Source organism: Solanum lycopersicum, chromosome 5 (genome assembly GCF_036512215.1).
Source record: "Solanum lycopersicum chromosome 5, SLM_r2.1".
Classification (NCBI taxonomy): Eukaryota; Viridiplantae; Streptophyta; class Magnoliopsida; order Solanales; family Solanaceae; genus Solanum; species Solanum lycopersicum.
Window position 1 is genome coordinate 65,858,852 of NC_090804.1, and position 25,373 is coordinate 65,884,224.

Sequence of the window (25,373 nt, forward strand, 5' to 3'; positions counted from 1 at the left end):
ATATAGTAATAGAATAGGATATAAATTTAAAAGGGATGTATATGTTTAAAGAGAAAATTATGATAACTCATTGATTCATTTATAAATTTATCAGCTTAAAAAAAAATTTCATAGCAAACGCCTCAATTTAACCTGTTCCGACACACTCTGAACTATAATAAAGTGAGATTTTTAAACTTGAGATAACTAAAGAATATATTATTGTTATACAAAGGAAGTCCAAAATTTCACTTTGTAATATCTAAACTTCCTCAAATCCTCCAAAAAAAACAAAGAAAAAAATTAATAATTATGGAGAAAAGTTGACATTTGAATAGTAAATTTCTCTTGCTTGCCAATTTATAGGAATGACATTATTAGCTTCAACTTGATGTTTATTTTGTGAAGTTAACCTAATAGAAAAAGGAGGTATTTGTGTGTCTGGATAAATATTTATTGACCATGTTGCTCCAAACATTTGTTGCATTTGAAGCCATTCATTTGAATTTGTATGTTTTATTTCAACTAAAGAAAGATCACCATCTCCATTTTGAGCTTCAATTGCAATTGCAAGGAAATAAGGGTTTGATCCTTTCTCAACCTTAAACATAATATTTTGCTTGTGGTCACATGACACCCTGGAAAAAAAAAAAATCAAAAAGAGGAATTAACCAAAGAATGTAGTTTAAATAACAAAATATATTGCTAATATGAACAAACGATAGATTTATATTAGCTACGAACAAATTAGCAATGAAGTAACATTACTAAAACACACCCAAAACCAATGGATGATGATGATTTTTTGCATCCTTCTATGATAAAAACCGAGTCCGTCCTTGGATGGTACATTTTTATGATTGTAAAGATATGATATCTGAGTCTAACTCAACCCCAAAAGTTAGCTCATGAGAGGAGGTTTGTCCAAGTCCATATAAGGAGACCAAATCTCCATCCCTCTACCGATGTGAAACTTCTTAACACTACCTCGCACGCACCAAACCTCAACTGTAACGTGAACACTTCTAAATGGGGGCCCAACAATTGGTGAACAACAAATTGGGTTGAGTTTGATTCTGATATCATTGATACCATGTAAAGATATGGTACCCGGGCCTAACTCAACCTTAAAAGCTAGCTCATGAGGGGAGGTTTGTCCAAATCCATATGAGGAGATCAAATTTCCATCCCTCTACTGTGTGGAACTTCTTAACATTCCCCAGCACGCCCAGACCTCAAAGGTGGAGTGTGAACACTTCTAAATGGGGGTCCAACATCGGTGAGGTGCAAATTGGGATGGATCCGACTATGATACCATGTAAAGATATGGTACTTGACTCAACCCAAAAGCTAGCTCATGAGAGGAGATTTGTCCAAGTCCATATAAGGAGGTCAAATTCTCTTCCCTCTATCGATGCGAGACTTCTTTAACAGCAACCCTACAACTAATTATAACATGTTAAATCACATAGATAATGCAAATTCGTTTATATTATTAACACATTTATACTAAGTTGAATTTATAACATAATAATGTACAATTTTTTATTTTTTTTGAAGTTTGTTATAAAGAAACTCTCTCACCTTTTATAATAAATATCAATTCTTCCAAGACTACGTAATTGATCAGCTTGGCCAAATTTTGCCATAGCTCCAAAGGCATTTCCACTTAAATCAAAATGAATTGGATCATCATTACATGTTCCTGGACACTCATCTGTAAGAGTAACTGTAATTGGATTTTGTGAACATTCTTCATTTTGATTACATAATACCTGAACAACAACGACAAATTCAGAATTTAAACGTTATTGATTTTTGAATACGTTATTTTAAGAAAGTCGTATATATGTATGTACCTGATAACATGCACCACATCCTAAACCATGTTTGAACAAAACTTGATTTCCCGCGGTTATCATCGCGTTATATGGTATTTTTCCTACATCATCTTCTAGTCCACAAGCTCCACCTAAATACAATTTTTTTAAAAAAAAATTTATTGAATTATAACATGTTAAATCATACTGAACATGTAAAAAAATATATCGTTTTTTCGATAAATTACCACTTCCAGCTCCAGTGGGATCTCCATACCAAGTTGCCACTGCTAATGAAAATCCAGTAGCATCTAAATCACTATTAATAAATGATTGACAAGAATAAAAATTAACCAAGTCCAAGACAATATAAATAAAAATTAAAATATATTTATTTTTAGGAAAATTGGAAACCATAACCATATTGTAAATTTAATTGAATAACTTGTTTTCTCTATGATTTTATTGATTATGCATTCTAGTAGTTTAAATAAAAGGGAGAAATAATATACTTTAAACAACTTCTTGTTTTTTCAATAAACATCCTCATCCATCCAAAAATTTAAATTTAAATTGGAAATTTTAATTTAATAAAAAAAAACCTTAAAAGAATATAATGAATATCAATTAGAAAATAAATATTTTGTACTCCTATTTTGTAGTATAAGACTAGGATAATCAAATGTAGGTAGAACTAGTATTTTGCTTGTATAGAAGATTATTAGGAATGACCAATTCCATCATATATATGATTTGAGAATATTAAGGGTCTTTGTCTAAATATTATGTACATATATTTTAATGAATTGGATATTTTCGATATAATAGATCGATAATACTAGGTACAACTCGCCTTAATTTTGTACTGAGAAAGTTAAAAGTCATAGTTGACAGAAGAAACCAAATCATAAGTCATATTTATATAATATTCATTTTAAATAACTTTTCTGAGTATGCAATGAGTCAAATATAATTAAATCATTTGTGTAATTTAATTTATTATTACCAATTAACTATTATTTATTATTAATTCTATTTAATTAATAATTGCATTTAAATAACTTGCTTTATGTGCCAGATTCATTAAATCAAGTTGTAGTTGACTTGAAAATTTTAAAATTTTAAAATATGGTCAATCACAATAATCTAATCTTAATTATGTACCATAAAAATGTGAAACCAAGCTTTATTAGGTAAATAATTTATTGCGGTCATATATGCCATTCAAATTTTATACTAAATCCTCCCTATAAATATCTATCTAATTTTTCTTAGCATTGTAAAAATTTGATCAAAAACCAAATGGCAACACCAACATCCTGGCGAACCGTCAAAACACTTGACAACCTTCTTGATCTGCCACAGACTATGTAAATCTATGGAGTAGACGAGTAGATGTTATGTATTTCTACTAAGGGATGAGTAGAAATACGAAACATCTACTCCATCCCGTTCATAGACTTTCAAAATCAGTGGCTTATCAATAAGGTTGTCAAGTTTTTTGAGGTGGTTCGTCAGGATACTGGTGTTGTCATTCATTTTAAGCAGGTGTTTTTTGAATGGATGTTACTAAAGAGAACAACCCTAAAACTTTCAAATGGGTGTATGTTCATATGTTGCCTATTAAAGATTATGCATTTGTTTGTGGGGATTTGTTTAGAGATAGTGGATTGAGCAATTGTGATGAAATTGGATTTTATTAAGATTCAATTTTATTTTATTTTATTGAAATTTCGCTAGATAAGGTGTACATAGGGGGCTAGTTTTTATTATTAAATAAAATCGATAGCTCAAAGAGAAAAGTACAAGAAGTAAGGGAGTTAGGTTTACCTTTACTAATCCTAATGACTTTTTAAGAAGGATAAAATTTGTTATAAAATTGGTGAAATCTTGTAATGTGCTTTGTAAGTAAATTGAAAGGTTGTTATAGTTATATATTTGAAAAAAGGAGTATTATTTAACAATGTTAAATTTTGCTTATTCTTTGAGAATATTATGTTTGATGTCACTCTATCATTTATTTTTTGTGTTTTAATTTAAATATGATATGAAGTTTAAAAAATAATAATAACTTTTGAATCGTGTATAAAGAGATATATAAGAGAATTTGCATGTATTGTGGAAATTCCATTTTCATTATGGCTAATAGAAACAGTCTAAAAGTTTGCAAGTGTTATTCAATAGGTCGTCACCAAGAGATCCATAAAATTTGAGTTCAAATCGAGTCTATCTTATAATTTAATATTTTTTTTTTAAGAATAACACGCAAAAATTCGAGATAGCCTTGAATCCTTGTTTCATAATACATAAACTCAAAAAAAAAGTGATGTCCCCCTTATGAAAATAATGAGTATCATTTAAGAGGTGACAATTGAGTGGGTTGGTTCAAATTTGGACAAATAACAAACGAGTCAAGATTCAAATCATTCTAAATTTTACTTCGATCAAAATGAATTAGATAACGAGGTACAAAACAGGTCAAGATGGAACTCAACCCAAAATTCCTCTGTTAATTACAGTAAAAAAAAACAATACAATTGCTTTAATCTCAAGCAACAAAGAAATGCTAGTAACAATATGCAGGGAACTTTCATATTGAATGCAATTCAAACTCAAATTAATTCTTGTTTGTTTCTTTTTTTGTAATCGTCAACAGACTGGAAAATCTACGGGAGGAGCCTCCAACGATTCGAGTTCACTAACTCCATTTTCCACGAGGAACGCCATCGCCAAACCCCATGTAATGTGAACATCCAAATGACAATGCATTATCCACACTCCTATATTTGTAAGTTAAATTTGTATCATGTGAAATTGTATAGAAAATATTGGGAATATCAATAAATGATAAGTATTTGTTCTTTTGATTACCTGGATTGTCCGCGACAAATCTGATGACTGTCCATCCGTTAACGGGCACACTTGCTGTATTTCTGAGAGGTGGATTAACAAGGTTGAATTTAGATGTGTCTGCTTTCGGATTGAAGTTACCGAAACCTTCAGCAATGATGTAGAAATCGTATCCGTGAAGATGAATTGGATGATTTTCAGCTGTGAAGATACCTGTCCCCTGTAACACAACTTGCACTTTTGCTCCATATTTCAGTTTGTACAGCTTAGTTCCTCGAATAGGTTGCCATAAAGATCGGCTTACGTTGCCTGTATAATTGAATTTTACAGGTGGTACGGCTGGGAAATCAGTTGAGAAGACACCAGGTATCCGTTGGTGATGTGCTTGTAGCAGGGAAAAATTGGATGGTAGTACAAAAGATACATTGTTCATACTGGCAGCGAATCGAGTTCCATTTGGGCCTTGACAGTTTCTAGAGCGTGCACCTGTTGGGCAGTTCTCGAGTCCCAGCCCGACTGTGATGAATAGATTTTCATCGATTTCAGTTGGGACCTCGACCTTTCTTGGGCTTCTGAATTTTCTTGTGAAGGCTGTAGCAGTGGCTGTGTCGTTATATGCTGGTAACGATGGGGAAATGGGATTAGTTTTCGCACAATTTGAAGAACAAGAAGATGTCTTGTACTCGAGGATGGCTGTCGTTGTGGTATTATCAAAAGGGGCGCCTTGAGCGCTTGCATAGGCACGTGCTGCCATGTAGTATCTGTTTGGTGTCTGATCAGCTTTGATCAGGACATCGGTTGTCTGTCCTGGTCCGAGCATAAGGACTGATGTTGTGAAAGGTTTAACATAATTGGCATCTGCTCCAACTACAGTAAGCTTGTGGTTTGCCACAGTAAAGAAAAGCTGTTGGTTCAATCCAGCATTGATAACTCGAAGGAGGTTGGTTTCGCCTGAGTCTATATGGACTATGGTTGTATCTACATAAATACGATTTTTATGAAAACATGTCCTAAACAGGTAAGATATCAAATCATAATTTAGTGAACGTTAGCATCGTGTTACAAATATTAGAACTAACCTTGTTTAGAACACTTGTAAAGGTCACCTGGTTGACCATTGATGGTGTAAGCATCAGATACATTAGGAGCTGCTCCTGTTCTTGTTGCTCGTCTGACAACGTCAATAGGGTTCGTATCCCACCACTCACCTGATCAGCATTTCCAAAACTATCATTTCAAATTTTTTTTTCTAGGGGAAACAGAATATAGGCTAATGCATAAGAGAATGTGAAATAGTACCAAGCACAATTGGTGTTTCTCTTTTGGGCTTAGGAAATGGATAGTTTCCGCCTTCTTTTGGATGGATAATCAAAGCTCCATAAACCGTAGCCCTAAGCCACGAGCTATGGGCGTGCCACCAAAGAGTCCCTTCTTGTCCTTGAATAGTAAACCGATAAGTGTAACTCTTTCCTGGTCTAATCGGGCATTGAGTAATAAACTCTGGTCCATCTGCCCATCCTGTTCTCATTTGCCTAACGCCGTGCCTTTTGAAAAAAGTAGAACAAATGACAATACATATAATCGCGTCTAACATATATCAGTCTGCAAGCATGAACTTACCAGTGAATAGTAACATTATATCGAGCTCTATTGACAACGTTAACCACCAGAGTATCCCCGTTGTTAACTTCCAATGTTGGTCCAGGGAATTGTCCATTCACCGTTATGCTGTTGTGAGTTTTGCATAGCCTCTTCACTGGTGTTGCCTGAATCTGTTCCAAAGATAAAACAGAGTTCAGTAACATAATGTTTTTTTTAAAAAAAAAAAAAGATTTACGACATGTTAGCAAATAACTAAATAAAATCTTACAACAAAATCATGGTGATGAGTTTTCGCGGATGCTACATTTGCAAAGAGAAGCAAAATGCATACAAAACATAAAGAACTCAAAGATTTCACAATGTTTTTCATAGCCTCCATTTCTTTTCTTCTTCTTTTTTTTTTTACTAAAACTCGATTCGAGTATTAGTAGAAATGCAAGTTGTTTGTGAAAGATATTAGAGTTGAGTTTGCTTTTATAGATAAAAAAAATTGTGTACAAAAAACTTAGTTGAACTCTTGTAGAATTGATTTGTTCACCAACTTAACCTATCTAATTGCATAAATTTTCATGAATATTAATCTTTTGAGTATATTATAAGTCATTTTCTCTAAGTTTGTTATATTTTCAATCATCAAATTAACATCACTTTTATGGTATTTGCTTCATATTAACAATGTGTCGTTATTCAACAAACTTAGCTTTATGTTTGTTGTTATGATTATTTACAATAACTATCTTTGTCTTGTCATTTTCGCATTTTCCATAGTATTTTATAACTGAAGGACGGTATAGTAAAATTATCATTTTATTAATTACTCTTTAGGGGCGTAAACTGAGTCAAATATGGACAAATAAAAATAGACGGAGGAAGTATATATTTCAAATCCAAAGAACCAATGGCTATAAACATCAATTTGCATTGTTTTACTTCTTAAAACTCTGAAAAGTAATGACCAAAAGTTAGTTAAAACGTAAAAACAAAAAAAAAATTGTTGTGTCATAGAAGTCATAGGTTGGTATGGCACAACAAAAACTTCACCAGAATAAGAAAATTAAAAGAAATAAAACTTGAATGTTAGGTTTATTAAATCAACATTGCACATTTAATTTTGATTCTTTTATTTTGGGCATAATTTATAGTTATGACCTTTAATTTGGCTTTAATTGGTTTTTATATTTTTCAACTTTGTGTGTGTAAAAGTAGGCACAATGTATGATGTAAATTGCCACAACGAATATCATGTACAATGCATGTATTTATTTGATCAGTTTTATACAATTTGTTTACAAAGTTGGATTGAAGCCAAGTTTAAAGGTATGGTTATATAATATGCCTTTATTTTGAGTGCTTAAGAAAAATCGGGAAAAAAATCTAGCTAAATAAAGTCGAAGTAAGACTATGTTCACACTAATTATTTTCTTTTAAAATTTCACTCATGAAATTATATTGAATATGTTATTGATATTATTCTCGTCGTTAAAAAAAAGATAAAATTACTTTTTGACTAACATGCTTAAGTAAAAGATGGTAAAAAGTCTTTTTCAGTTTGTTAAACATTTGATTGATTCTTAATTAATTTTAAGTATAAGATTTAGTTAGAAAAACCCAATACGACAAGTTTTTTATTAGCTAATATATATGATGTCCCTAAGTAGGTGGTCTGTCAAAAAAAAAAATTATATATATATTCTGTCAACCCTTTGACTTCTACATTTTTCTTTTTTATTCTTTTTTTTTTCACAATTGAAAAAAACAATCTAAGACGTAGTTACATACGTTGTGTCAAAATTGTGTGCTTTTACATTATGCCCATGTGTTATTTTTTTTATTACTTCTTGTTTTTAGAAGTATATTTTTAAAAAAAAAACTGACAAAAATTTCATTTCTAAGTTTTCCTGTTATTATTATTCTCTATTAGTTTTATAATTTTTCATTTTCTTGCAATAGATCAATGTGTTAGTGCATTAGATTAATGTATCTCGCGCATCAGATTAATGTATTTCGCGCATCAGATTAGTATATCATGTATAAGATGTACATCATATTAGTGTATCATGTATAAAATGTAATGCATCTTACTTAACAATTAATGAATCTTGCGCATCAATTTAATGTATCAACACTCATATAATTGTACTAGTTTGAGGGATTTCTGTAATTATAAACTTATAAGGGACAAATGGAGGTAAAACTTACTCACACCGAGTGTTTACACCAAACCAATACATGCATGTCATTTGTTTAAATTTATAGTTCATTTTACTTCACTAAATGACGTAGTAATGTATTTTGCATTGACTTGGTGTAAACACCTGGTGCAGGTAAGTTTTTTCCGACAAATGATAATTTTGACTTATAAGAATGTGATTTCTGTTTTTGGCCTTTTTTTTCTTTTCTTTTTTTTCATATTTTCATTCATAAGAAGGTTTGTGTTGCTTTTTTTGTTTAATTATTTAGTTATTTTTTTAATGATCATTCATGTTTTTGTTTACTTATCGAGTTATTTTTTAGATGATCATTCATGTTTTGGTACTTGCTTATAATTCTATTTTATTTTTATAACAATAGTACCACTTAATTATTATTATTTACTTAAAAAATTAACAGTTAAATTATATAAGATCAAAAGAATGCATCTTAAATTAACTTGCTAGATTTGATTATTAGCAATTGAATATTATGACATTAGTAAGGAAAAGTAACTAATAATATAAGTGAGTGAAAAGCTGAGAATAGTATGAAGCTTAGGACTTCGATATAATAAGAAGGCATAATACCTAAACAAACATTTTAAATTGACCTTAGCTGACGAGCTTCAACTTTGTGTATGCATATTTAGACACCTTAACTCATCTTCATTGTATCAGTTGGAACTCCAACTTACAAGAAGATGATCATCTAGACACCTCCAAAATTTATGTGTCACATCAACATCTAGTGTTCACGAGACACAATGGAAATGAATTAGAGTGTTTAGTTATCAGTTGAGACCAAGTTGAGGTGTCTGCATACTCAAAGTTAGAATATTTACTTATCAGACGAGGCCAAGTTTCCGTCCTTTTTTATTTATTATGTCTAATATGAATATTGAGATCGAAATTGTTAGTCTTAGATCTTCCTTTGGTCAAATTATATAAAAGAGATCATCCATCCTTAAAAGGTCGATGTGGATTCTTACTGGAAATATAGTACTCTTAGATTAAATTTTTAAACATTTCACCAAATATTTAAAATCTTGAAGTTCAACATTTGCATATGCAAACGGCTTAACCTGTTTTTGCAAGTATTGAACATCGTTACTATTTTAAGAGATTTTCTCTTGTGGATACAAAAAAAATGAGACACTAATTATTCACTTTAATGGGATTTTGAAGTTTATCAAAATGTAAAGAGTTTATATATATATATATGTGTGTGTGTAAACTTGCTTAAAAATATATATTGTTGTATATAATCGAATAAAAATATACAACTTACATAATAGTATAATAGTATGTAATTTGTATATTTTCGGAATATATAATTTCATATGTAATATACAATAGCGTAATATCACTTCTCTTATTATTGTATACAATAAATGAATTGTATAATCCTAAGTATACAATATATTAATTGTATGTTTCTCCCCGATGTTTCGATATCTCTCATCTTCTCTAACAAGATCTATGTGTTATAATTTGTTCAAGCAAATAGGAATAAATAACAAAGAAAGTCTACGATCTGTTTAAGCTGAATGATTTCTTAGCGCTCCTTTGTTATCATTTTTTTTTGTTTACTTCACTTTGCAATATAATGGGTAATGAGTCAAGATCTTGCAACAATTCTTGTCAATAATAAAATGTCATGATGATAAAAATTTCATAGAAATTAAGGTTCATCAAGATTTTTCTTATGATAATAATATATCATAGTGTATATCTTGTGTATCTCACAAAGTACGTGTGTCATAGGGAGTGACACATAAGTGATTATTTGTGGTGGTTTATGAGATACAAGTGTATATTGCAGGTATGTAAAGTGTATATTATATGTGACATTTTAGGGTGATAATTGTAATGTGTACTGGTAAAAATGTAAGTTGATTTTGTATTTGCGGAATTTTAATTAGTTCAGTAGAGATATTATGTGCATATACAATATATTCGCCACATTTTGAAACCAAAATCTCGTTATAATTAGGCAAATTATCACATTTTTTCACAAATATGAAGGCAATCTCGAGTTCAAAGTCTTGGTTCCCAAATAAAGTCTTAGGCGCGAATCCAAAATAACCAGACCACAATATAAAACCATCTCACTTTCATCAATCTAATAATAATTAGTAGTTTAGTACAAAGATTTATGCTACAAATTTTAATTTCAATTGAGTAGGTACCAAGTGTATATAACTACATTTATGACTTTCTCGGTCTTTCTTAATTTATGTGATACTTTTTTTTTAATTTATTCCCAAAAAAAGTATCCTCCTAAAATTGGATATAATTTAATTTTAAAATATCTCTTTTACTTGATATAAAATAATTATACCCATAAAAAATATTTAAATTCATTTAGATTACAAATTTCAAAATTCTTCATTTCCTTCTTAAATTCTTCATTTACTTTATTGTTTGTACCACTTACCAACTTAGTGTAAGCGTATATATTCTAGTAAACCTACTTAAGTGTCTGTTTAACTTATAAATCAAAAGTTATAAATTAAATTTTTTAACTTACGATTTTTGATTTATTTTTATCTTTTTAACCTATGAATACATATATTATAAAGATTTTTACCTGTAAATAAATCAATTCAAACACACTTTCCGTTATGTTCTAACTTGTTTGGTTGATATTGTGGTCCATGAATGGGTTAGCCAGAGTGGTCCTCGTATATTGTATAAAATTGATTGAAGACGATGGGAACTTGTTTGTCTATGGACCGCATCTCATGTCTCTATCAAAAAAAAAAATGTAACATAATATATACAAAAATTAATACCGTTTTATGATTTTCATATCTAAATTTTGAATATTTATAAAAATTCGTTAAATTATTATAAACTTATTGTGTTAGGTGAATTCATGTTAGAGATTTTCTTATCACGTTATTAACTGTTTTTATTTTTTACTACTTTGTATTAAGTTATATTAAATATTCTATCATATATTTAACCGAAGATTTTGTATCCGAACGGAGTTATAGTCTATGAGATAACTGCAAGAGAATATAATAGTTTAAGCATGAAATTCACAAAATAGTGATAGTTTGGAGAAATTTTGATCTGTTTATTTTGAGCTAAATGATTTACTAGATGTTTAACTTTTTTTAAAAAAATATTTCAGAATACGTTAAAAGTTCATCTCCGAGTCTCTTTCTTGACTAGAACACTTATAAAAGCTGTTGTGATTACTTCCATTTATTTTATTAGACCATCTTAGCATTTATAGTTATAATTAATCCTAGCTTTAATTATTTTCTAATAATTATCGCACTTCACTAGCCACATTAGTTGGTTGACAAAAAGCAAAATACTATAGTGATTTCTTATGTGATAATTCAAGATACTTTTATGAAAAAATAAAATTAAATTATAAAAATAACATAAAATTAAAGTAATTTTTGTTTAATATTACAATACCAATTGACCTTGTTTAGTAGCACAAAGTACCACTTTTTCAGACTTGTGAGGCGTGCTCACTAATAAGATATCATAATATTTGAGATCTTAAATCCCAATAGGCATGCTCTAAAGCTTCTTTCCTCTTTGATTTAGTTACTTCCTCCGTTTAAAAAAGAATAACCCTATTTTCTTTTTAGTCTGCTTTAAGAAGAATGATCCCTTTTCTTTTTTGGCAACTTTTTAACTTTAACTTTTCACATGACATATTTAAGGCCACAAGATTAAAAGACATTCTAATATATTTGACATAACTTTAATTTAGAACCACAAGATTAAAAAGTTTTCTTTCTTTTCTTGAACTTTGTTCCAAATCAAACTATGTCATTCTTTTTTAAACTGATAGAGTAGTATCTATGAAAATATATTTTCAACTGAAAATAAGTTAATTCCTTAGTTAAAAATAAGGAAACTGATTTCCCTAATAAAAATAGTCAAAAATAAGTTTCACAAATGACATTCTATATTTGCAGTGTCTTCCATCCTCCAACTCAATTCATCTTCATACCAACTCTATAATCTCCATTCTCACCACCCCAATTTTTATCTTTCATAATATTTATCTAAATAATATATAGAAAAAAAATTAATAATAATTTTTATTTACTCAGTAACAACATTTTAGGTGTATTCGCGCTCTTAAATTAATTAATTTCTCCATCCAAATCATTCAAGGCGAAATAAAGAATAGAATATTGAAAACAACAATTCTAAGGTAACCTCAGATGGTCAAATGGGACTTGCCTCGACTCGAGGCAAACTTAGGTCATAGGTCATATTTCTTCGATTCTATTTTACTTGTCGTGCTTGTTAAAAAAAATAATTTAAAATAATTGTCATACTGAAAATAAATAAAGATAATTAAGTCAAATTATCCATTAGTTCATATTTTATTTAAGAAATATGCAAAATAAAATATGATAATTAAAATAGATTTTTTTTAATTTCTTAATTTATATTTAGTATATGCTTTAAACTCTCGATTAATTTAAATTTGAACTACATGAAGCACCTTAAAAAACTAAAACGCTTCATATTGTGAATGTTTTTTATGCATTTTCAAACTTTGAACTTTAAACTATGATTTCAAATTTTAACTATGATTTCAAATTTTACTAAATTTGTAAGAAAGTAAAGTTTTTGGCCACTTTTGAGAAAAAAATATACTTAGAAATTAGTTTTCAGAAACTATAACATACTAGTTTTTTACTCAAAAACACTTCTTTGAAAAATTTACTTAGAATTAATTTTTAAAATCTTGATCAAATACTAATTATTACTCAAAAAAATAAAATAATTTACTAATCAAACACAAACACATCAAATTAAAAATGCTTTTGGCCACACAAGATATAAGTTCTATCAAATATCCAAACTCCACTTAGCATGAATATCTTGTTAGGAGCATCATCTTAATAAATTGAAATGTACGAATTTAAACTTAATCGAACTCAACTAAAAAAAAAAATAAAAAAATATATGTATATCAACTTAAACACAACCTTAATATAACAGCCTTCAAAAAAAAATCTAGAGTGGTACCTGACATACACAGTTATCATGTTTCCTAGAAAAGAAAAAAACTTTACTTAGATTCCTCCATTTTAGCACTATGTGTTCCTCCTCTTCACGTGCTTCCTTTCAAGAACCGCACTTATTGCTACATAGTACTCCAAAAAATACCAATTACCCTTCTTGTGGTGTGTGTAAAAAATACTGTCCCTATCCCATTTTTCAACTTATCAAAGCAAAAAAAAAAAAACAGGTATGTCAACTGAAAAATCCCATTTTTTCTAACAAAAAAATGGAAAATCAAGACCAAGTTCAAGATTTTACCTGTTTTTACCAGTACTCATTTGGGGTTTTCAAGTTTATAATCCAAGAAAGAGATATGGGGTGTGTTAAAAAGATACCTTTTGTCCAGATTTTGTTGTTCTTGCAGCTGATGATTTGTGGAGCTCAGTTAGCTTTAGGTCAAGTTTGGGATGGTGTAGTTATCAGTGAGGCAAATTATCAAGCACTTGAGGCACTTAAACATGAGTTAGTTGATCCTAAAGGGTATTTAAGTAGCTGGAATGATAGTGGTTATGGTGCTTGTTCTGGTACTTGGATTGGGATAAAATGTGCTCAAGGACAAGTTATTGTTATTCAGCTTCCATTAAAAGGATTTGGGGGAAGAATTACTGAAAGTATTGGTCAATTTCAAGCACTAAGAAAACTTAGTTTTCATGATAATGAAATTGGTGGTTCAGTCCCTTCATCTTTGGGTTTTTTACCCAATCTAAGAGGTTTACAATTGTACAATAACAGGTTTTCAGGTTCTATTCCTGGTTCTCTTGGTTTATGTCCAGTTCTACAAACACTTGAACTTAGCAACAATTCTTTATCTGGTGCAATCCCTGATAGTCTTGTGAATTCATCTAAGCTTTATAGGCTTAATCTTAGTTACAATTTATTGTCTGGTTCGATTCCTGTTAGTATAACTCAATCGCGCTCTCTAGTCTTTATTGACTTGAAATATAACAACTTGACAGGGTCTATTCCGGATTCTTGGGGTGGAAATGGAGATAGACAGTTTAAATTAGAGTCGTTGACGCTTGATCATAACTCTTTGTCTGGTGGAATTCCTGTTTCTTTTGGGAAGTTGAGTGAACTTCTTGAGATTTCGTTTAGTCATAATCGTATTGTTGGTGTCATCCCTAATGATATTGGAAGGCTTAGTGTGGTTAGGGATCTTGATTTTTCTTATAATGAGATTAATGGTAGTTTGCCAGAGAGTATAACTAATTTGTCCTCCCTCATGGTTCTCAACTTGGAAAGTAACAATCTTGATGGTGAAATCCCATTAGATGTAAAGAGATTGCAAAAGTTGTCGTTTCTCAACCTGAGGAACAACCGGTTTAGGGGTGATATTCCAGCTGCTATCGGGGACATTTCTGGTCTAGTCGAGATAGATTTGTCTCTCAACAATCTAACCGGAGAAATCCCAGAGTCTGTTAGTGAGTTACCTAATCTTAGTTCCTTTAATGTTTCATATAACTCTCTATCTGGTCCTGTTCCTACTTATCTTGCTAAGAAATTCAATTCAAGTGTTTTTGTGGGTAATGTTCAGCTATGTGGCTATAATACTTCGAATCCATGTCCTGTAACGCCTTCTCCAGTTACACGAAGTAGAAAACGAAGTATTAAAGACATTATTCTCGTAGTAATAGGGTGTCTTATAATAGTCTTGTTTCTACTCTGTTGCATTCTCCTCTGCTGTTTGATCAAGAAAAGAGGTGAAGCCAAAAAACCAAAAGATGTAAAGGGTGTTCCTCCAACTGCCGGAGAAGTTGAGGCAGCAGGAGGGGATAACGGAGGAAAACTTGTCCATTTTGGTGGAGGTATGATGTTCAGTGCAGATGATCTTCTATGTGCTACTGCAGATATATTGGGAAAGAGTACTTATGGTACGGTGTATAGGGCTACGTTAGAAGATGGAAGTCAAGTTGCAGTGAAAAGAATGAGAGAGAAGATCACGAAAGTTCAGAGGGAATTCGAGAAAGAAGTCAACGTTCTTGGAAAGATAAGGCATCCGAATCTTCTGGCTATTAGGGCTTATTACTTAGGGACGAAAGGGGAGAAGCTTCTTATTTTCGACTACATGCCTAAAGGAAGTCTCTCAAATTTTCTTCATGGTAAGCAGAAAACAGATTTCCATTTGACATTCTTTTGCTTCTGTTTTATTGGGAATCGAATACTCTATATCTCATTTTACGTAATGAATCTTGGACTATGTATCATATTGGAAACAGCTTCTGTAACTCACACAACGTAGGTAAGGTCTACGTACACTCTACATTCCCCAGATCCCACTTGTGAGATCGCATGGGGAGGAAATTGTTATGGAGGGGGTAATATAGCTTTATTGTTTTTGTTGCAGCTCGTGGACCGGATACACCAATTGATTGGCCAACAAGGATGAGAATAGCAAAAGGGACAACGAGGGGATTGCTGTACCTTCATACTAATGTCAACATCATTCATGGGAATCTTACGTCGAGCAATGTTCTACTTGATGAAAACACTGATGCAATAGTTTCAGATTATGGTCTTTCACGCCTTGTAACTGCTGCTGCAAATTCAAATGTTGTAGCCACAGCAGGTGCACTTGGTTATCGCGCACCTGAACTTAATAAGCTCAAGAAAGCCAATGTGAAGACGGATGTCTACAGCCTCGGAGTCATCATACTTGAACTCCTAACTGGAAAGTCTCCAGGCGAGGCAGTGAATGGTGTAGATTTGCCTAGAAAGGTGGCGTCAATTGTGAAAGAAGAGGGAACAAAAGAGGTATTCGATTTGGAACTAATGAAGGATGCATCCATAATTGGTGATGAATTGTTAGTTACACTTAAATTGGCTTTGCACTGTGTTGATCCCTCGCCATTAGCTCGACCAGAACTTCAGCAAGTTCTCCAGCAACTGGAAGACATTAGGCGTGAAACGCCAACTGCAGGTCCCTCAACAAGTTACTAGATACTGAGTTATTGATTTTATTAACATGATTCTTTCATTCTTGAATTTCATTGCTAGAGTATTAGGTCTGTTTCAAGTGTCTTTAAATAAAAGTGTGCTACATTGCTAAAAGTGTTTGAGCTTAATGGAGCACTCCTAAATTCCATCCCTTTTGGCCCAAAGAACACAACTTGAGATTGAGGTGTCTCCCTCTACATGCATCCTGAATTTTTTTACATGTTTTATCAAACTTTAAATTTGCCAAAAACACCATTGATTATATATATATATATATATATATATATATATATATATATATGTAAGTGTTTTTGAGCCGGCAGTAGAATTTTTTTTTCTGTTGTTGGAGATAAGTTACAAAGTTACTTTCCTTTCTTCCAAGAAACAAAAGCAGAAGTTTACCGACATGGGTTGTGATGCAGTGGTGGGAATATTTCACCCTAACTAAAGGCCTCGGGTTTAAGCCTTGGATATGGAGAAAATCCTTGGGAGCGCCACCCCTAAAATGAGCCCTGTAATGCATGATCCGAAATTAGTCAGGCTTTAACATGGGCTTCGAACATTGGATAGGAAACAAGACCAAAATATTCTTATATTATCAGTTTTTGACTTTATTTGTTTGTGCTTCCTGGTAATTTGATTGAGCGTATTAACAAAGATGGTGCTTGCATTAGCTCTGTGTTTTAATAGCCTTGTTTGGTACCCTTTTTCATGTTATGTATAACTAATGTTTGCATTAGTTATACACTTTATTATGTATTGGGAAATGCATTACTAATGTCATAGATTTCTAGGTATTAATAATGCAAATGAATTTAATGCATGAATTAGCACTTTAAAGACACAAATACCCCTAAAAACACTTTTACATCTTTTTCATCATAATTGTGAACTATATTTTCGTAAATAAATATTTTTGTACAAACATGTTATTTTTAATACATCAACTCAAACAATGCATAAGAAATAAAATATGTACAACTAATGCAAGTATTACTAATGCAAGTATTGTTAATACACTGTTATTTAGCATTATTTTAATATATTCTACCAAATGACTGCTTAATTTTAATCATTCAGATCTCAACTATTAAGTGTTTGTTTTAAAGATTATACAATCAATTGATGGGTTATGAATATAATTGAATGATTAAAATCTAACAATAACAATAACATATTCGATACAATTCCTACTAAATGGGATTTGGAAAGTATAAAATAGACCTTCAACTCAAGGAAGGATTAAGAGCCCGTTTGGATTGACTTAAAAAAATTAATTTTTATACAAAAATAAAAAGAAGTTGTTACTGTCTCAAAAAAAAAATCAACTTAAATGTCTTATAAATCAAAAAAAAAAAAAGTAGGGGAAGACATATTTTTGATTTTTAACATATTTTTAACCTAGTCAAACACTTCCTAACTTATTTTAAGTTATTTTTATATTTGTCAAAAAAAAATTCAAAAATCAAAACTGACTTAAAAGTAGATTTGATCAACTTTTAAGTCAACACCAACACCCTCCAAAAACTTAAAACAAATTTTAAATATCGTTAAAAAGTGATTCATTCAAGAATTTATATAAAGAAAACATTCCATCACTAGTTCATTTGCCACTACCGTCTCCCACCATCATCTACCACCTATATCCAACAACCTCAACCACAACTACCACTATAGCTAATTATCACAATTACTAGCGACCGCAAATAACATATTTATGTAATTCTACAGGTGAAATCTTGAGAAAATATGGTGTACACAAACGTTATTCCTATCTTTTTAAGATAGAAAAAATGTTTTTGATAAGTGTCCAGTTCAAGAAAAATGATCGCAAAAAATGCACCAAAGTAAAAAACTACAATGGCCACCACTAACAGCCATTTACAATTATTATATCAACCATCATTACCATAACAATATCATATATAAAAAAGTATTTTTGCATATTATTCAGTATTTTGATATTTTATGGATACTAAATTCCGTATTAAATATAAATTGAAATGCATAAGATATGTCGTACTTCCTCCATCTCATATTATCTGATTATTTTTCTTTTTTAGGTGCATATTAAGAAATCGTAGATAAGAAGATAATTTTACTAATTCACCACTTAAAAACCTTTTTGTGAATTTTACAAATAAAGAGAGTATTTTAAAAAGAATTAAGTGCAAACTTAATATAAGAAATTTTTTATTAATACTTTCTTAATTTAGTAAGGTGAATAACTAATATGAAATAATTATGTTTAAAAACACAATCAATTAATGTGAAATCGAAACGGAGGGATTATCCTCGTACTCTCTCCGTTCAGAATTGATTGTTATGGTTTCTATTTTAAAAGTCAAACTATAAAAACTTTGACTAACATTTTAAAATGTATTTTTTCACCATATTAATATGCAAAAAATTGTAATTTATAGTATTTTTCATGTAGATTTAGAATATCTACTTTTTTTGTTTAAAATATCAAATTAATATGATCTAATTACTTTCAAAAATTAATTAAATTGACTTAGCATGACAAACAATTCCGAACGGAGAAAGTATCAAAATAGAAATAGTCCCTGCCGTGCACATTTGTGCTACATGTTTATAAATTACAAATATTTTAGCAACACGTGCATTCTTCTCCCTTTTTTTTTCTTTCTTTTTAAATGGTCCAAAAAGAGAAAAAGAAAGACAAGAAGTCAAAGAGGGGTTGGAAGAGATTATAATTTGGATAATTTGGTGTACTTAAAACTCAGTTCAGGATTCAGGAAAGATTCGATTATAAGAGCCTATTATATGCAGTTTTATGTTTATATTTTTGAGAGATTGTTTCCAAGACCAGGGACGGATCCACGTTGGGTTCAAGGTGTTCACTCGAACATCCTCGGTAAAAAAATATACGATATATGTATGGATAAATTTTCTGTATTTTTGTAGATACATATATTTTGAACCCCCTCAATAACAAATAAAAATAGATAGCTCAATGGTAAGACCCTTAATATTAAGTTGCACAACATTTATTTGTTTCAGTTTATTTTTGTTTAAAAAAATCAGTTCTATTTTTCAAGCATTTTTATTTTAATCGTGCCAAAAGTGTGGTTTTAAACTCAAAAAAATTCAAAAGGCCCATTTCGAAAGACTTATTTACACGTTTATATTTTTATTTTTTGAACCTCCTGAACGAAAATTCTGAGTCCGTCACTGTCCAAGACCTGACCCTGTGATCTCTTAATCACACGACAACAACTTTACTAGTTACTCCAAAGCTATGTGACAGATTGTGTTTTGTTTAAAATAAAAAAGTGTTTGACAGACCACCTACTTAAAAAACATAACTATTAAAAATCAAAGTTTGTTTTTGTAGGTTCCTCTAACAGAACTTTTAGTTAGAATTTAAGACCCAATCAAATCTTTAAAATGATTACTTTAATAGACAAAACCAAACAGAAGAAGACTTTTGTAGTCTTTAATTTCATCATCACTGGACTTTATCCTATTACGTTTTTACCATACGTTAGTTATAATCTTTTAACAATCAAACTGTCACTTTTCTGAGGATTTTAATCATCATCTATTAGTGACTTCTGGTGTTGTAGGATTTTATAATTTCACAAATGACTTTTACCTCCTTCCTATGACGGAGTCAGGAATTCATACTAGAATATCATATCAGGATTTGAACCTGCGATAACAACAACACCTACTTTGGCTTCACTCCCAAATAAGTTGAGATCAACTATATGAATCCCCACTTCTTCATTTAAACTCATTTCATATCATCATACCGAACAACATAAAAGTGAAAAATAAGTTCTACATATGTATACATTGATACCAAGTATAGGTAGGTCTTTCGAGACATTTTCCTTCACATATGTACCATATTTTCACACCTATAAACTGGTGCATCTGTAGGTTGCCGCAGAACATGTGAACTTAATATCTAAAGCAACTTTTGAACCCTTAACACTAGAATCTTCCCTTGTATCAAAGGGATTCAACGGTTTATATGTTGTAATAAAAAATTATGTTTATCCTATTTGTCCAGTATAGTATTCTCCAACAAAACAAATTCAATTGGGCTCCCTTGAATTTTTGTCATAAGAACAACTCCAATTGGATAAACAGTACATCGTAAATGTTAAGAGAAAACAATGAAAGTGATTTTCAAAGAAAGAGACTTTTTAGTTTAAGCATTTTTCATGAAAATTTATGCAGTTAGATAGGTTAAGTGGGTGAACCAATATAGCTCTACAGGGTTCAACTAAGTTTTAATAATATAATCTGTCAACCTCAGACAACTTTTATCTCTACTTCTTCCCCTATAAAAGCAGACCCCTTAACTCTACTATCTTTCACAAACAAGCACTGACTTGCATTTCTACTAATACTCGAAACAAGTTGTAGAAAGAAAAATAAAAGGAAAACAAATGGAGGCTTTGAAGAGCATTGCCAAACCTTTGTGTTATTTGTTGTTTCTGTGCATTTTTCTTCTCTTTGCAGATGCAGCATCTGCGAAAACGCATTACCATGATTTTGTGGTAAGCTATCCAAGATTTTGCTTCTTTGTTTTCTGCTAACATTTTGAAAATATTGAGAATTCTAGGATACTCACCTCTATTTTCGTGGAACAGATTCAAGCAACACCAGTGAAGAGGCTGTGCAAAACCCACAACACCATAACAGTGAATGGACAATTCCCTGGACCAACATTAGAAGTAAACAACGGGGATACTCTAGTTGTCAAAGTTGTCAATCGAGCTCGATATAATGTCACCATTCACTGGTAAGTTCATGCATGCAGAACTCAAATGAACTGATATATGTTACTCCAATGAATAAGACATGATTAAGTTTCATATGACCTTTTCTCTTACTTTTTTATACTATATTGTTGTGTTTCAAAAGGCATGGGGTTAGACAAATGAGGTCAGCATGGGCAGACGGACCAGAATTTATCACTCAGTGCCCAATTAGACCAGGAAAGAGTTACACTTACCGGTTCACAATTCAAGGACAAGAAGGGACACTTTGGTGGCATGCCCACAGCTCATGGCTCAGGGCTACTGTTTATGGAGCTCTAATTATTCACCCAAAAGAAGGAGGAAACTATCCATTTCCTAAGCCCAGAAGAGAAACACCTATTCTGCTTGGTAATAATTCTACCTTCTCTTATCATCGGAAGCTTTGACCAATTTTCAAAAACAATACTCCCTCTGTCCCATTTCATGTGACCTTGTTTGACTGAAAAGGATAGTACTTCACTAGAATCCAACAGAGGGGGTACTAGTTATGCATCTGCTCATATTCTGTTTCCTTTTAGAAAAATTGTTGAAAAGATTATTTGGAAATGCTGATCAGGTGAGTGGTGGGATGCAAACCCAATCGATGTTGTAAGAGAGGCTACAAGAACTGGAGCAGCCCCTAATGTATCAGATGCTTACACCATCAATGGTCAACCAGGTGACCTCTACAAGTGCTCCAGTCAAGGTTAGCTCTAAATTCCAATCTCACAGAATATTTAAAACAGGGTACCATGAAATTTGCCTCAGAAATTAAAAGAAAAAACCTATAGAAATCGTATCTCGACTCTTTTGTAGACAGAGTAAAGATTACTTCTAAAAGCAAAAACATTTTGTTCACATGCTCAAGACAATGAATTAATCTAATACTCTTAAAAGATCAAATAATAGAAGAAAGTTTATACATAGTAAAAGGAATAGTTTTCAGCTAGCAATGTTATGCTAGCATTCACTAAACTATGATTAGATATTTTACCTGTTCAGGACATGTTTTAATAGAAATCATATTTATGCAGATACCACCATAGTTCATATGGATTCTGGCGAAACCAACCTCCTTCGAGTTATCAATGCTGGAATGAACCAGGAGCTTTTCTTTACTGTGGCAAACCACAAGTTTACTGTTGTTGGAGCAGATGCCTCATATGTTAAACCCTTCACTACATCAGTCCTTATGCTCGGACCAGGCCAGACAACTGATGTCCTTATCAAAGCTGACCAGCCACCAAGCAGATACTACATGGCAGCACGTGCCTACGCAAGTGCTCAAGGCGCCCCCTTTGATAATACCACAACAACAGCCATCCTCGAGTACAAGACATCTTCTTGTTCTTCCAATTGTGTCAAGACCAATCCAGTTTTCCCATCTCTACCAGCATATAATGACACAGCCACTGCAACAGCCTTCACAACAAAATTTAGAAGCCCAAGAAGAGTCGAGGTACCCAAAGAAATCGATGAAAATCTATTCTTCACTGTTGGGCTAGGACTCAACAATTGTCCAAGAGGTGCACGCTCTAGAAACTGTCAAGGTCCAAATGGAACTCGATTCACTGCCAGTATGAACAATGTGTCTTTTGTGCTACCATCCAATTTTTCCCTGCTACAGGCACATCACAATGGCATTCCTGGTGTTTTCTCAACTGACTTCCCAGCTGTACCACCTGTAAAATTTGATTATACTGGCAATGTAAGCCGATCTTTATGGCAACTTATTCGAGGAACTAAGCTGTACAAGCTGAAATATGGGGCAAGAGTGCAAGTTGTGTTACAGGGGACTAATATCTCCACAGCTGAGAACCACCCAATTCACCTTCACGGATATGATTTCTACATCATTGCAGAGGGTTTCGGTAACTTTAATCCAAAAAGAGATACATCTAAATTCAACCTTGTTGATCCACCACTTAGAAACACGGCCAGTGTGCCCGTTAATGGATGGGCAGTCATTAGATTTGTCGCTGACAATCCAGGTAAGATAAATACTAGTATGCTAATATTCTATACAATGTTACATTTCAATGATAAAAACTTAACGATACTAACTTAATACAGGAGTGTGGCTAATGCACTGTCACTTGGATGTTCACATTACCTGGGGTTTGGCCATGGCTTTCCTTGTTGAAAACGGAGTCAGTCAATTGGAATCATTGGAAGCTCCACCAGTAGATCTGCCTGTCTGCTGATAACTGGAACAAGCAACATAATACAAAATTCAAAGCCCTAGAGAAATCAATTATTGTTTTAGTAATTCTAATTGATATTATTCCCCATTCAGGGCTAGTTCTTCTTTTTTTTGTTTGCTTTTACTACATTTTCCCCCTTATGCCTAGAATTTATAGTCCATATAATGCCAAAAATTGCTATGTAATACACCATATGTCTTAGAATTAAGGCAGCATATTTCCCAGATTAAACCAGTTGTATTGTTTCGAGTGCAGAAGAATTTACTTGAGTTTTGTAAACTTGAATCTCACATTGCTATAACAACAACAACAACAAAATCCAGTAATAGTACGTAAAGAGGATATAGTGTTCGCAAACTTTGCACTACCTCGAGGAGATAAAAGAGCAAAAAGGCTGTTTCCGGAAGACTCGCGGTTAGTGCAACGAATATCAGAGCAACAGTAAGAATTGTATAAATAGTACGTAATAAATTGGGGGGAAAAGACCGATCACTTTCGAGAAATTAAGCGAAAAACAGACCTAATCAATCGTTACCTTCACGTTTCATGATTGCAATGTTTGTTCTGTTGTTCATCAACCACTGAGCTTCAATTCCTCCCGGCTCCGGCGGTCAGTATGGTAAGGGCAGTGGTACCTTTTCCCGCCGGCAACTGAAGTACTCCAATGAGCATCATTTGTGATTTTAAATTTTGCTAGCAAGCATTTTCAATTTTTTTTGGGCAAAAGTAATACTTAATTGAGTTTATAATTAAATACTCAAAAATATTTTTTAATACACATAAAATTTATCCTTTTTAGTAAAAATAATTGAATTTTCTTAAACATTAAAATAAACGTTAAATTCGAAACTACTTCTACGTGACAAAAAGGAAAAAATAATTCACGCAAATTCATGCTAATATATAAATATGTCATTTAATTTGTTTCACTCTTTAATTTTGAATGTGCATAAATATGCATATCTAATATTGTAACTTTTTGTCCTATGTAGCACCTTGTGTGTAGCCCATGCATTATGTCGTATATATGTGTGTCTAGTTATTCAATTTAAAACAAATTTTAATATTTATTTGTATACGTTCAAAATTGAAGTACATAATATCCGATGAAATTAAGTTAAAAGATATATTATTTATAATAATAATAATAAAGCTAAAATAAGTGTAGTGTGCAACATGAAAGTAAACTCAATAATTTTGTGCAAGTATGAACAAAATTATTAGTTATATGTTAAGTCAAATTGTTACACAAATTTGTATAATCCTCAAATATTAAATCCATTCCTAAATAAGGATTATGGAGAAGTTCAAGGATAAAGAGAATATTCCATCTATTTCCTAAATAAGGATTATGGAGAAGTTCAAGGATAAAGAGAATATTCCATCTATTTCAATTTATTTATTTGATTTTAATTTTTTTAAATAGAGAATATTTTTTTTAAAAATTGTGATTTTAAATTGAAAATACGTAAAATGTATAATTCTTTAGTCTTAAATATATGTGAAATGTTGAAATTCAAAAAAAAAAATTAAAAAAGCATAACTTTAACAAATTAAAAATAAATAAGACAAATAAATTAAAACTGCGATATATATTTTTCGACATACCACCTACTCAAGACATAATTTATGAGATCCAAGTGTTTGTTTATATATAGTTAGAATTAGAATTAGAAAAAGGAACTGAGAACCAATAACATGTTTTAGAAAGTGCTAATTTAATAGACACAACAAACTGAAGAAGACTCTTTACCATCTTTAACCTCATCATCCACTACATTTGATGCAATCTAGTTTAGTAGAATTTTTAATTCTATAAATTCGTTGCAAAAATGTCATTTGTTATGAACGATTATTCAATACACAAAAACCTCTCTAATTTGTACATCGTTGTCACAATTTACGTGATATAATTTAATTTGTAATAAACTTTAAGAAAATTCAGTAACTTCAATCTGTATA

General features: G+C 31.4%; 4 protein-coding genes and 1 long non-coding RNA gene across 6 annotated transcripts; 2 read left to right on the plus strand and 3 right to left on the minus strand.

Annotated features, from left to right (window-relative positions):
• Positions 1-153: 153 nt before the first annotated feature.
• On the minus strand, positions 154-2,356 carry LOC101252398 (expansin-B6-like). The gene is made up of 4 exons (XM_019214010.3): positions 2,048-2,356; positions 1,839-1,951; positions 1,564-1,754; positions 154-617 (listed from the first exon to the last, which is right to left on the minus strand). The coding sequence occupies exons 1-4, from the start codon at positions 2,220-2,222 to the stop codon at positions 290-292; spliced, it is 807 nt and encodes a 268-aa protein (XP_019069555.3). The 5' UTR covers positions 2,223-2,356; the 3' UTR covers positions 154-289.
• Positions 2,357-4,210: 1,854 nt separating this feature from the next.
• LOC101263212 (laccase-12-like) lies at positions 4,211-6,700 on the minus strand. Its single transcript, XM_069298346.1, has 6 exons — positions 6,520-6,700; positions 6,270-6,421; positions 5,949-6,193; positions 5,729-5,857; positions 4,671-5,627; positions 4,211-4,579 (listed from the first exon to the last, which is right to left on the minus strand). Exons 1-6 carry the CDS (start codon positions 6,628-6,630, stop codon positions 4,449-4,451), a joined length of 1,725 nt encoding a protein of 574 aa, XP_069154447.1. The 5' UTR covers positions 6,631-6,700; the 3' UTR covers positions 4,211-4,448.
• Positions 6,701-13,270: 6,570 nt separating this feature from the next.
• Positions 13,271-24,206, minus strand: LOC104647576 (uncharacterized). 2 transcript variants are annotated; one of them, XR_741657.4, is made up of 6 exons: positions 23,947-24,179; positions 23,321-23,414; positions 22,202-22,889; positions 21,039-21,124; positions 20,882-20,935; positions 13,271-16,941 (listed from the first exon to the last, which is right to left on the minus strand). It is a non-coding gene; the product is annotated as an uncharacterized lncRNA (long non-coding RNA). The 2 variants fall into 2 exon arrangements; XR_011221436.1 differs by having other exon boundaries at positions 21,039-22,889; positions 23,947-24,206.
• Positions 13,530-16,543, plus strand: LOC101262918 (probable leucine-rich repeat receptor-like protein kinase IMK3). The gene is made up of 2 exons (XM_004239912.5): positions 13,530-15,594; positions 15,840-16,543. The coding sequence occupies exons 1-2, from the start codon at positions 13,530-13,532 to the stop codon at positions 16,430-16,432; spliced, it is 2,658 nt and encodes an 885-aa protein (XP_004239960.2). The 3' UTR covers positions 16,433-16,543.
• LOC101262618 (laccase-12) lies at positions 18,379-23,690 on the plus strand. Its single transcript, XM_004239911.5, has 6 exons — positions 18,379-20,964; positions 21,058-21,209; positions 21,332-21,576; positions 21,785-21,913; positions 22,242-23,198; positions 23,281-23,690. The coding sequence occupies exons 1-6, from the start codon at positions 20,854-20,856 to the stop codon at positions 23,409-23,411; spliced, it is 1,725 nt and encodes a 574-aa protein (XP_004239959.1). The 5' UTR covers positions 18,379-20,853; the 3' UTR covers positions 23,412-23,690.
• Positions 24,207-25,373: the final 1,167 nt, after the last annotated feature.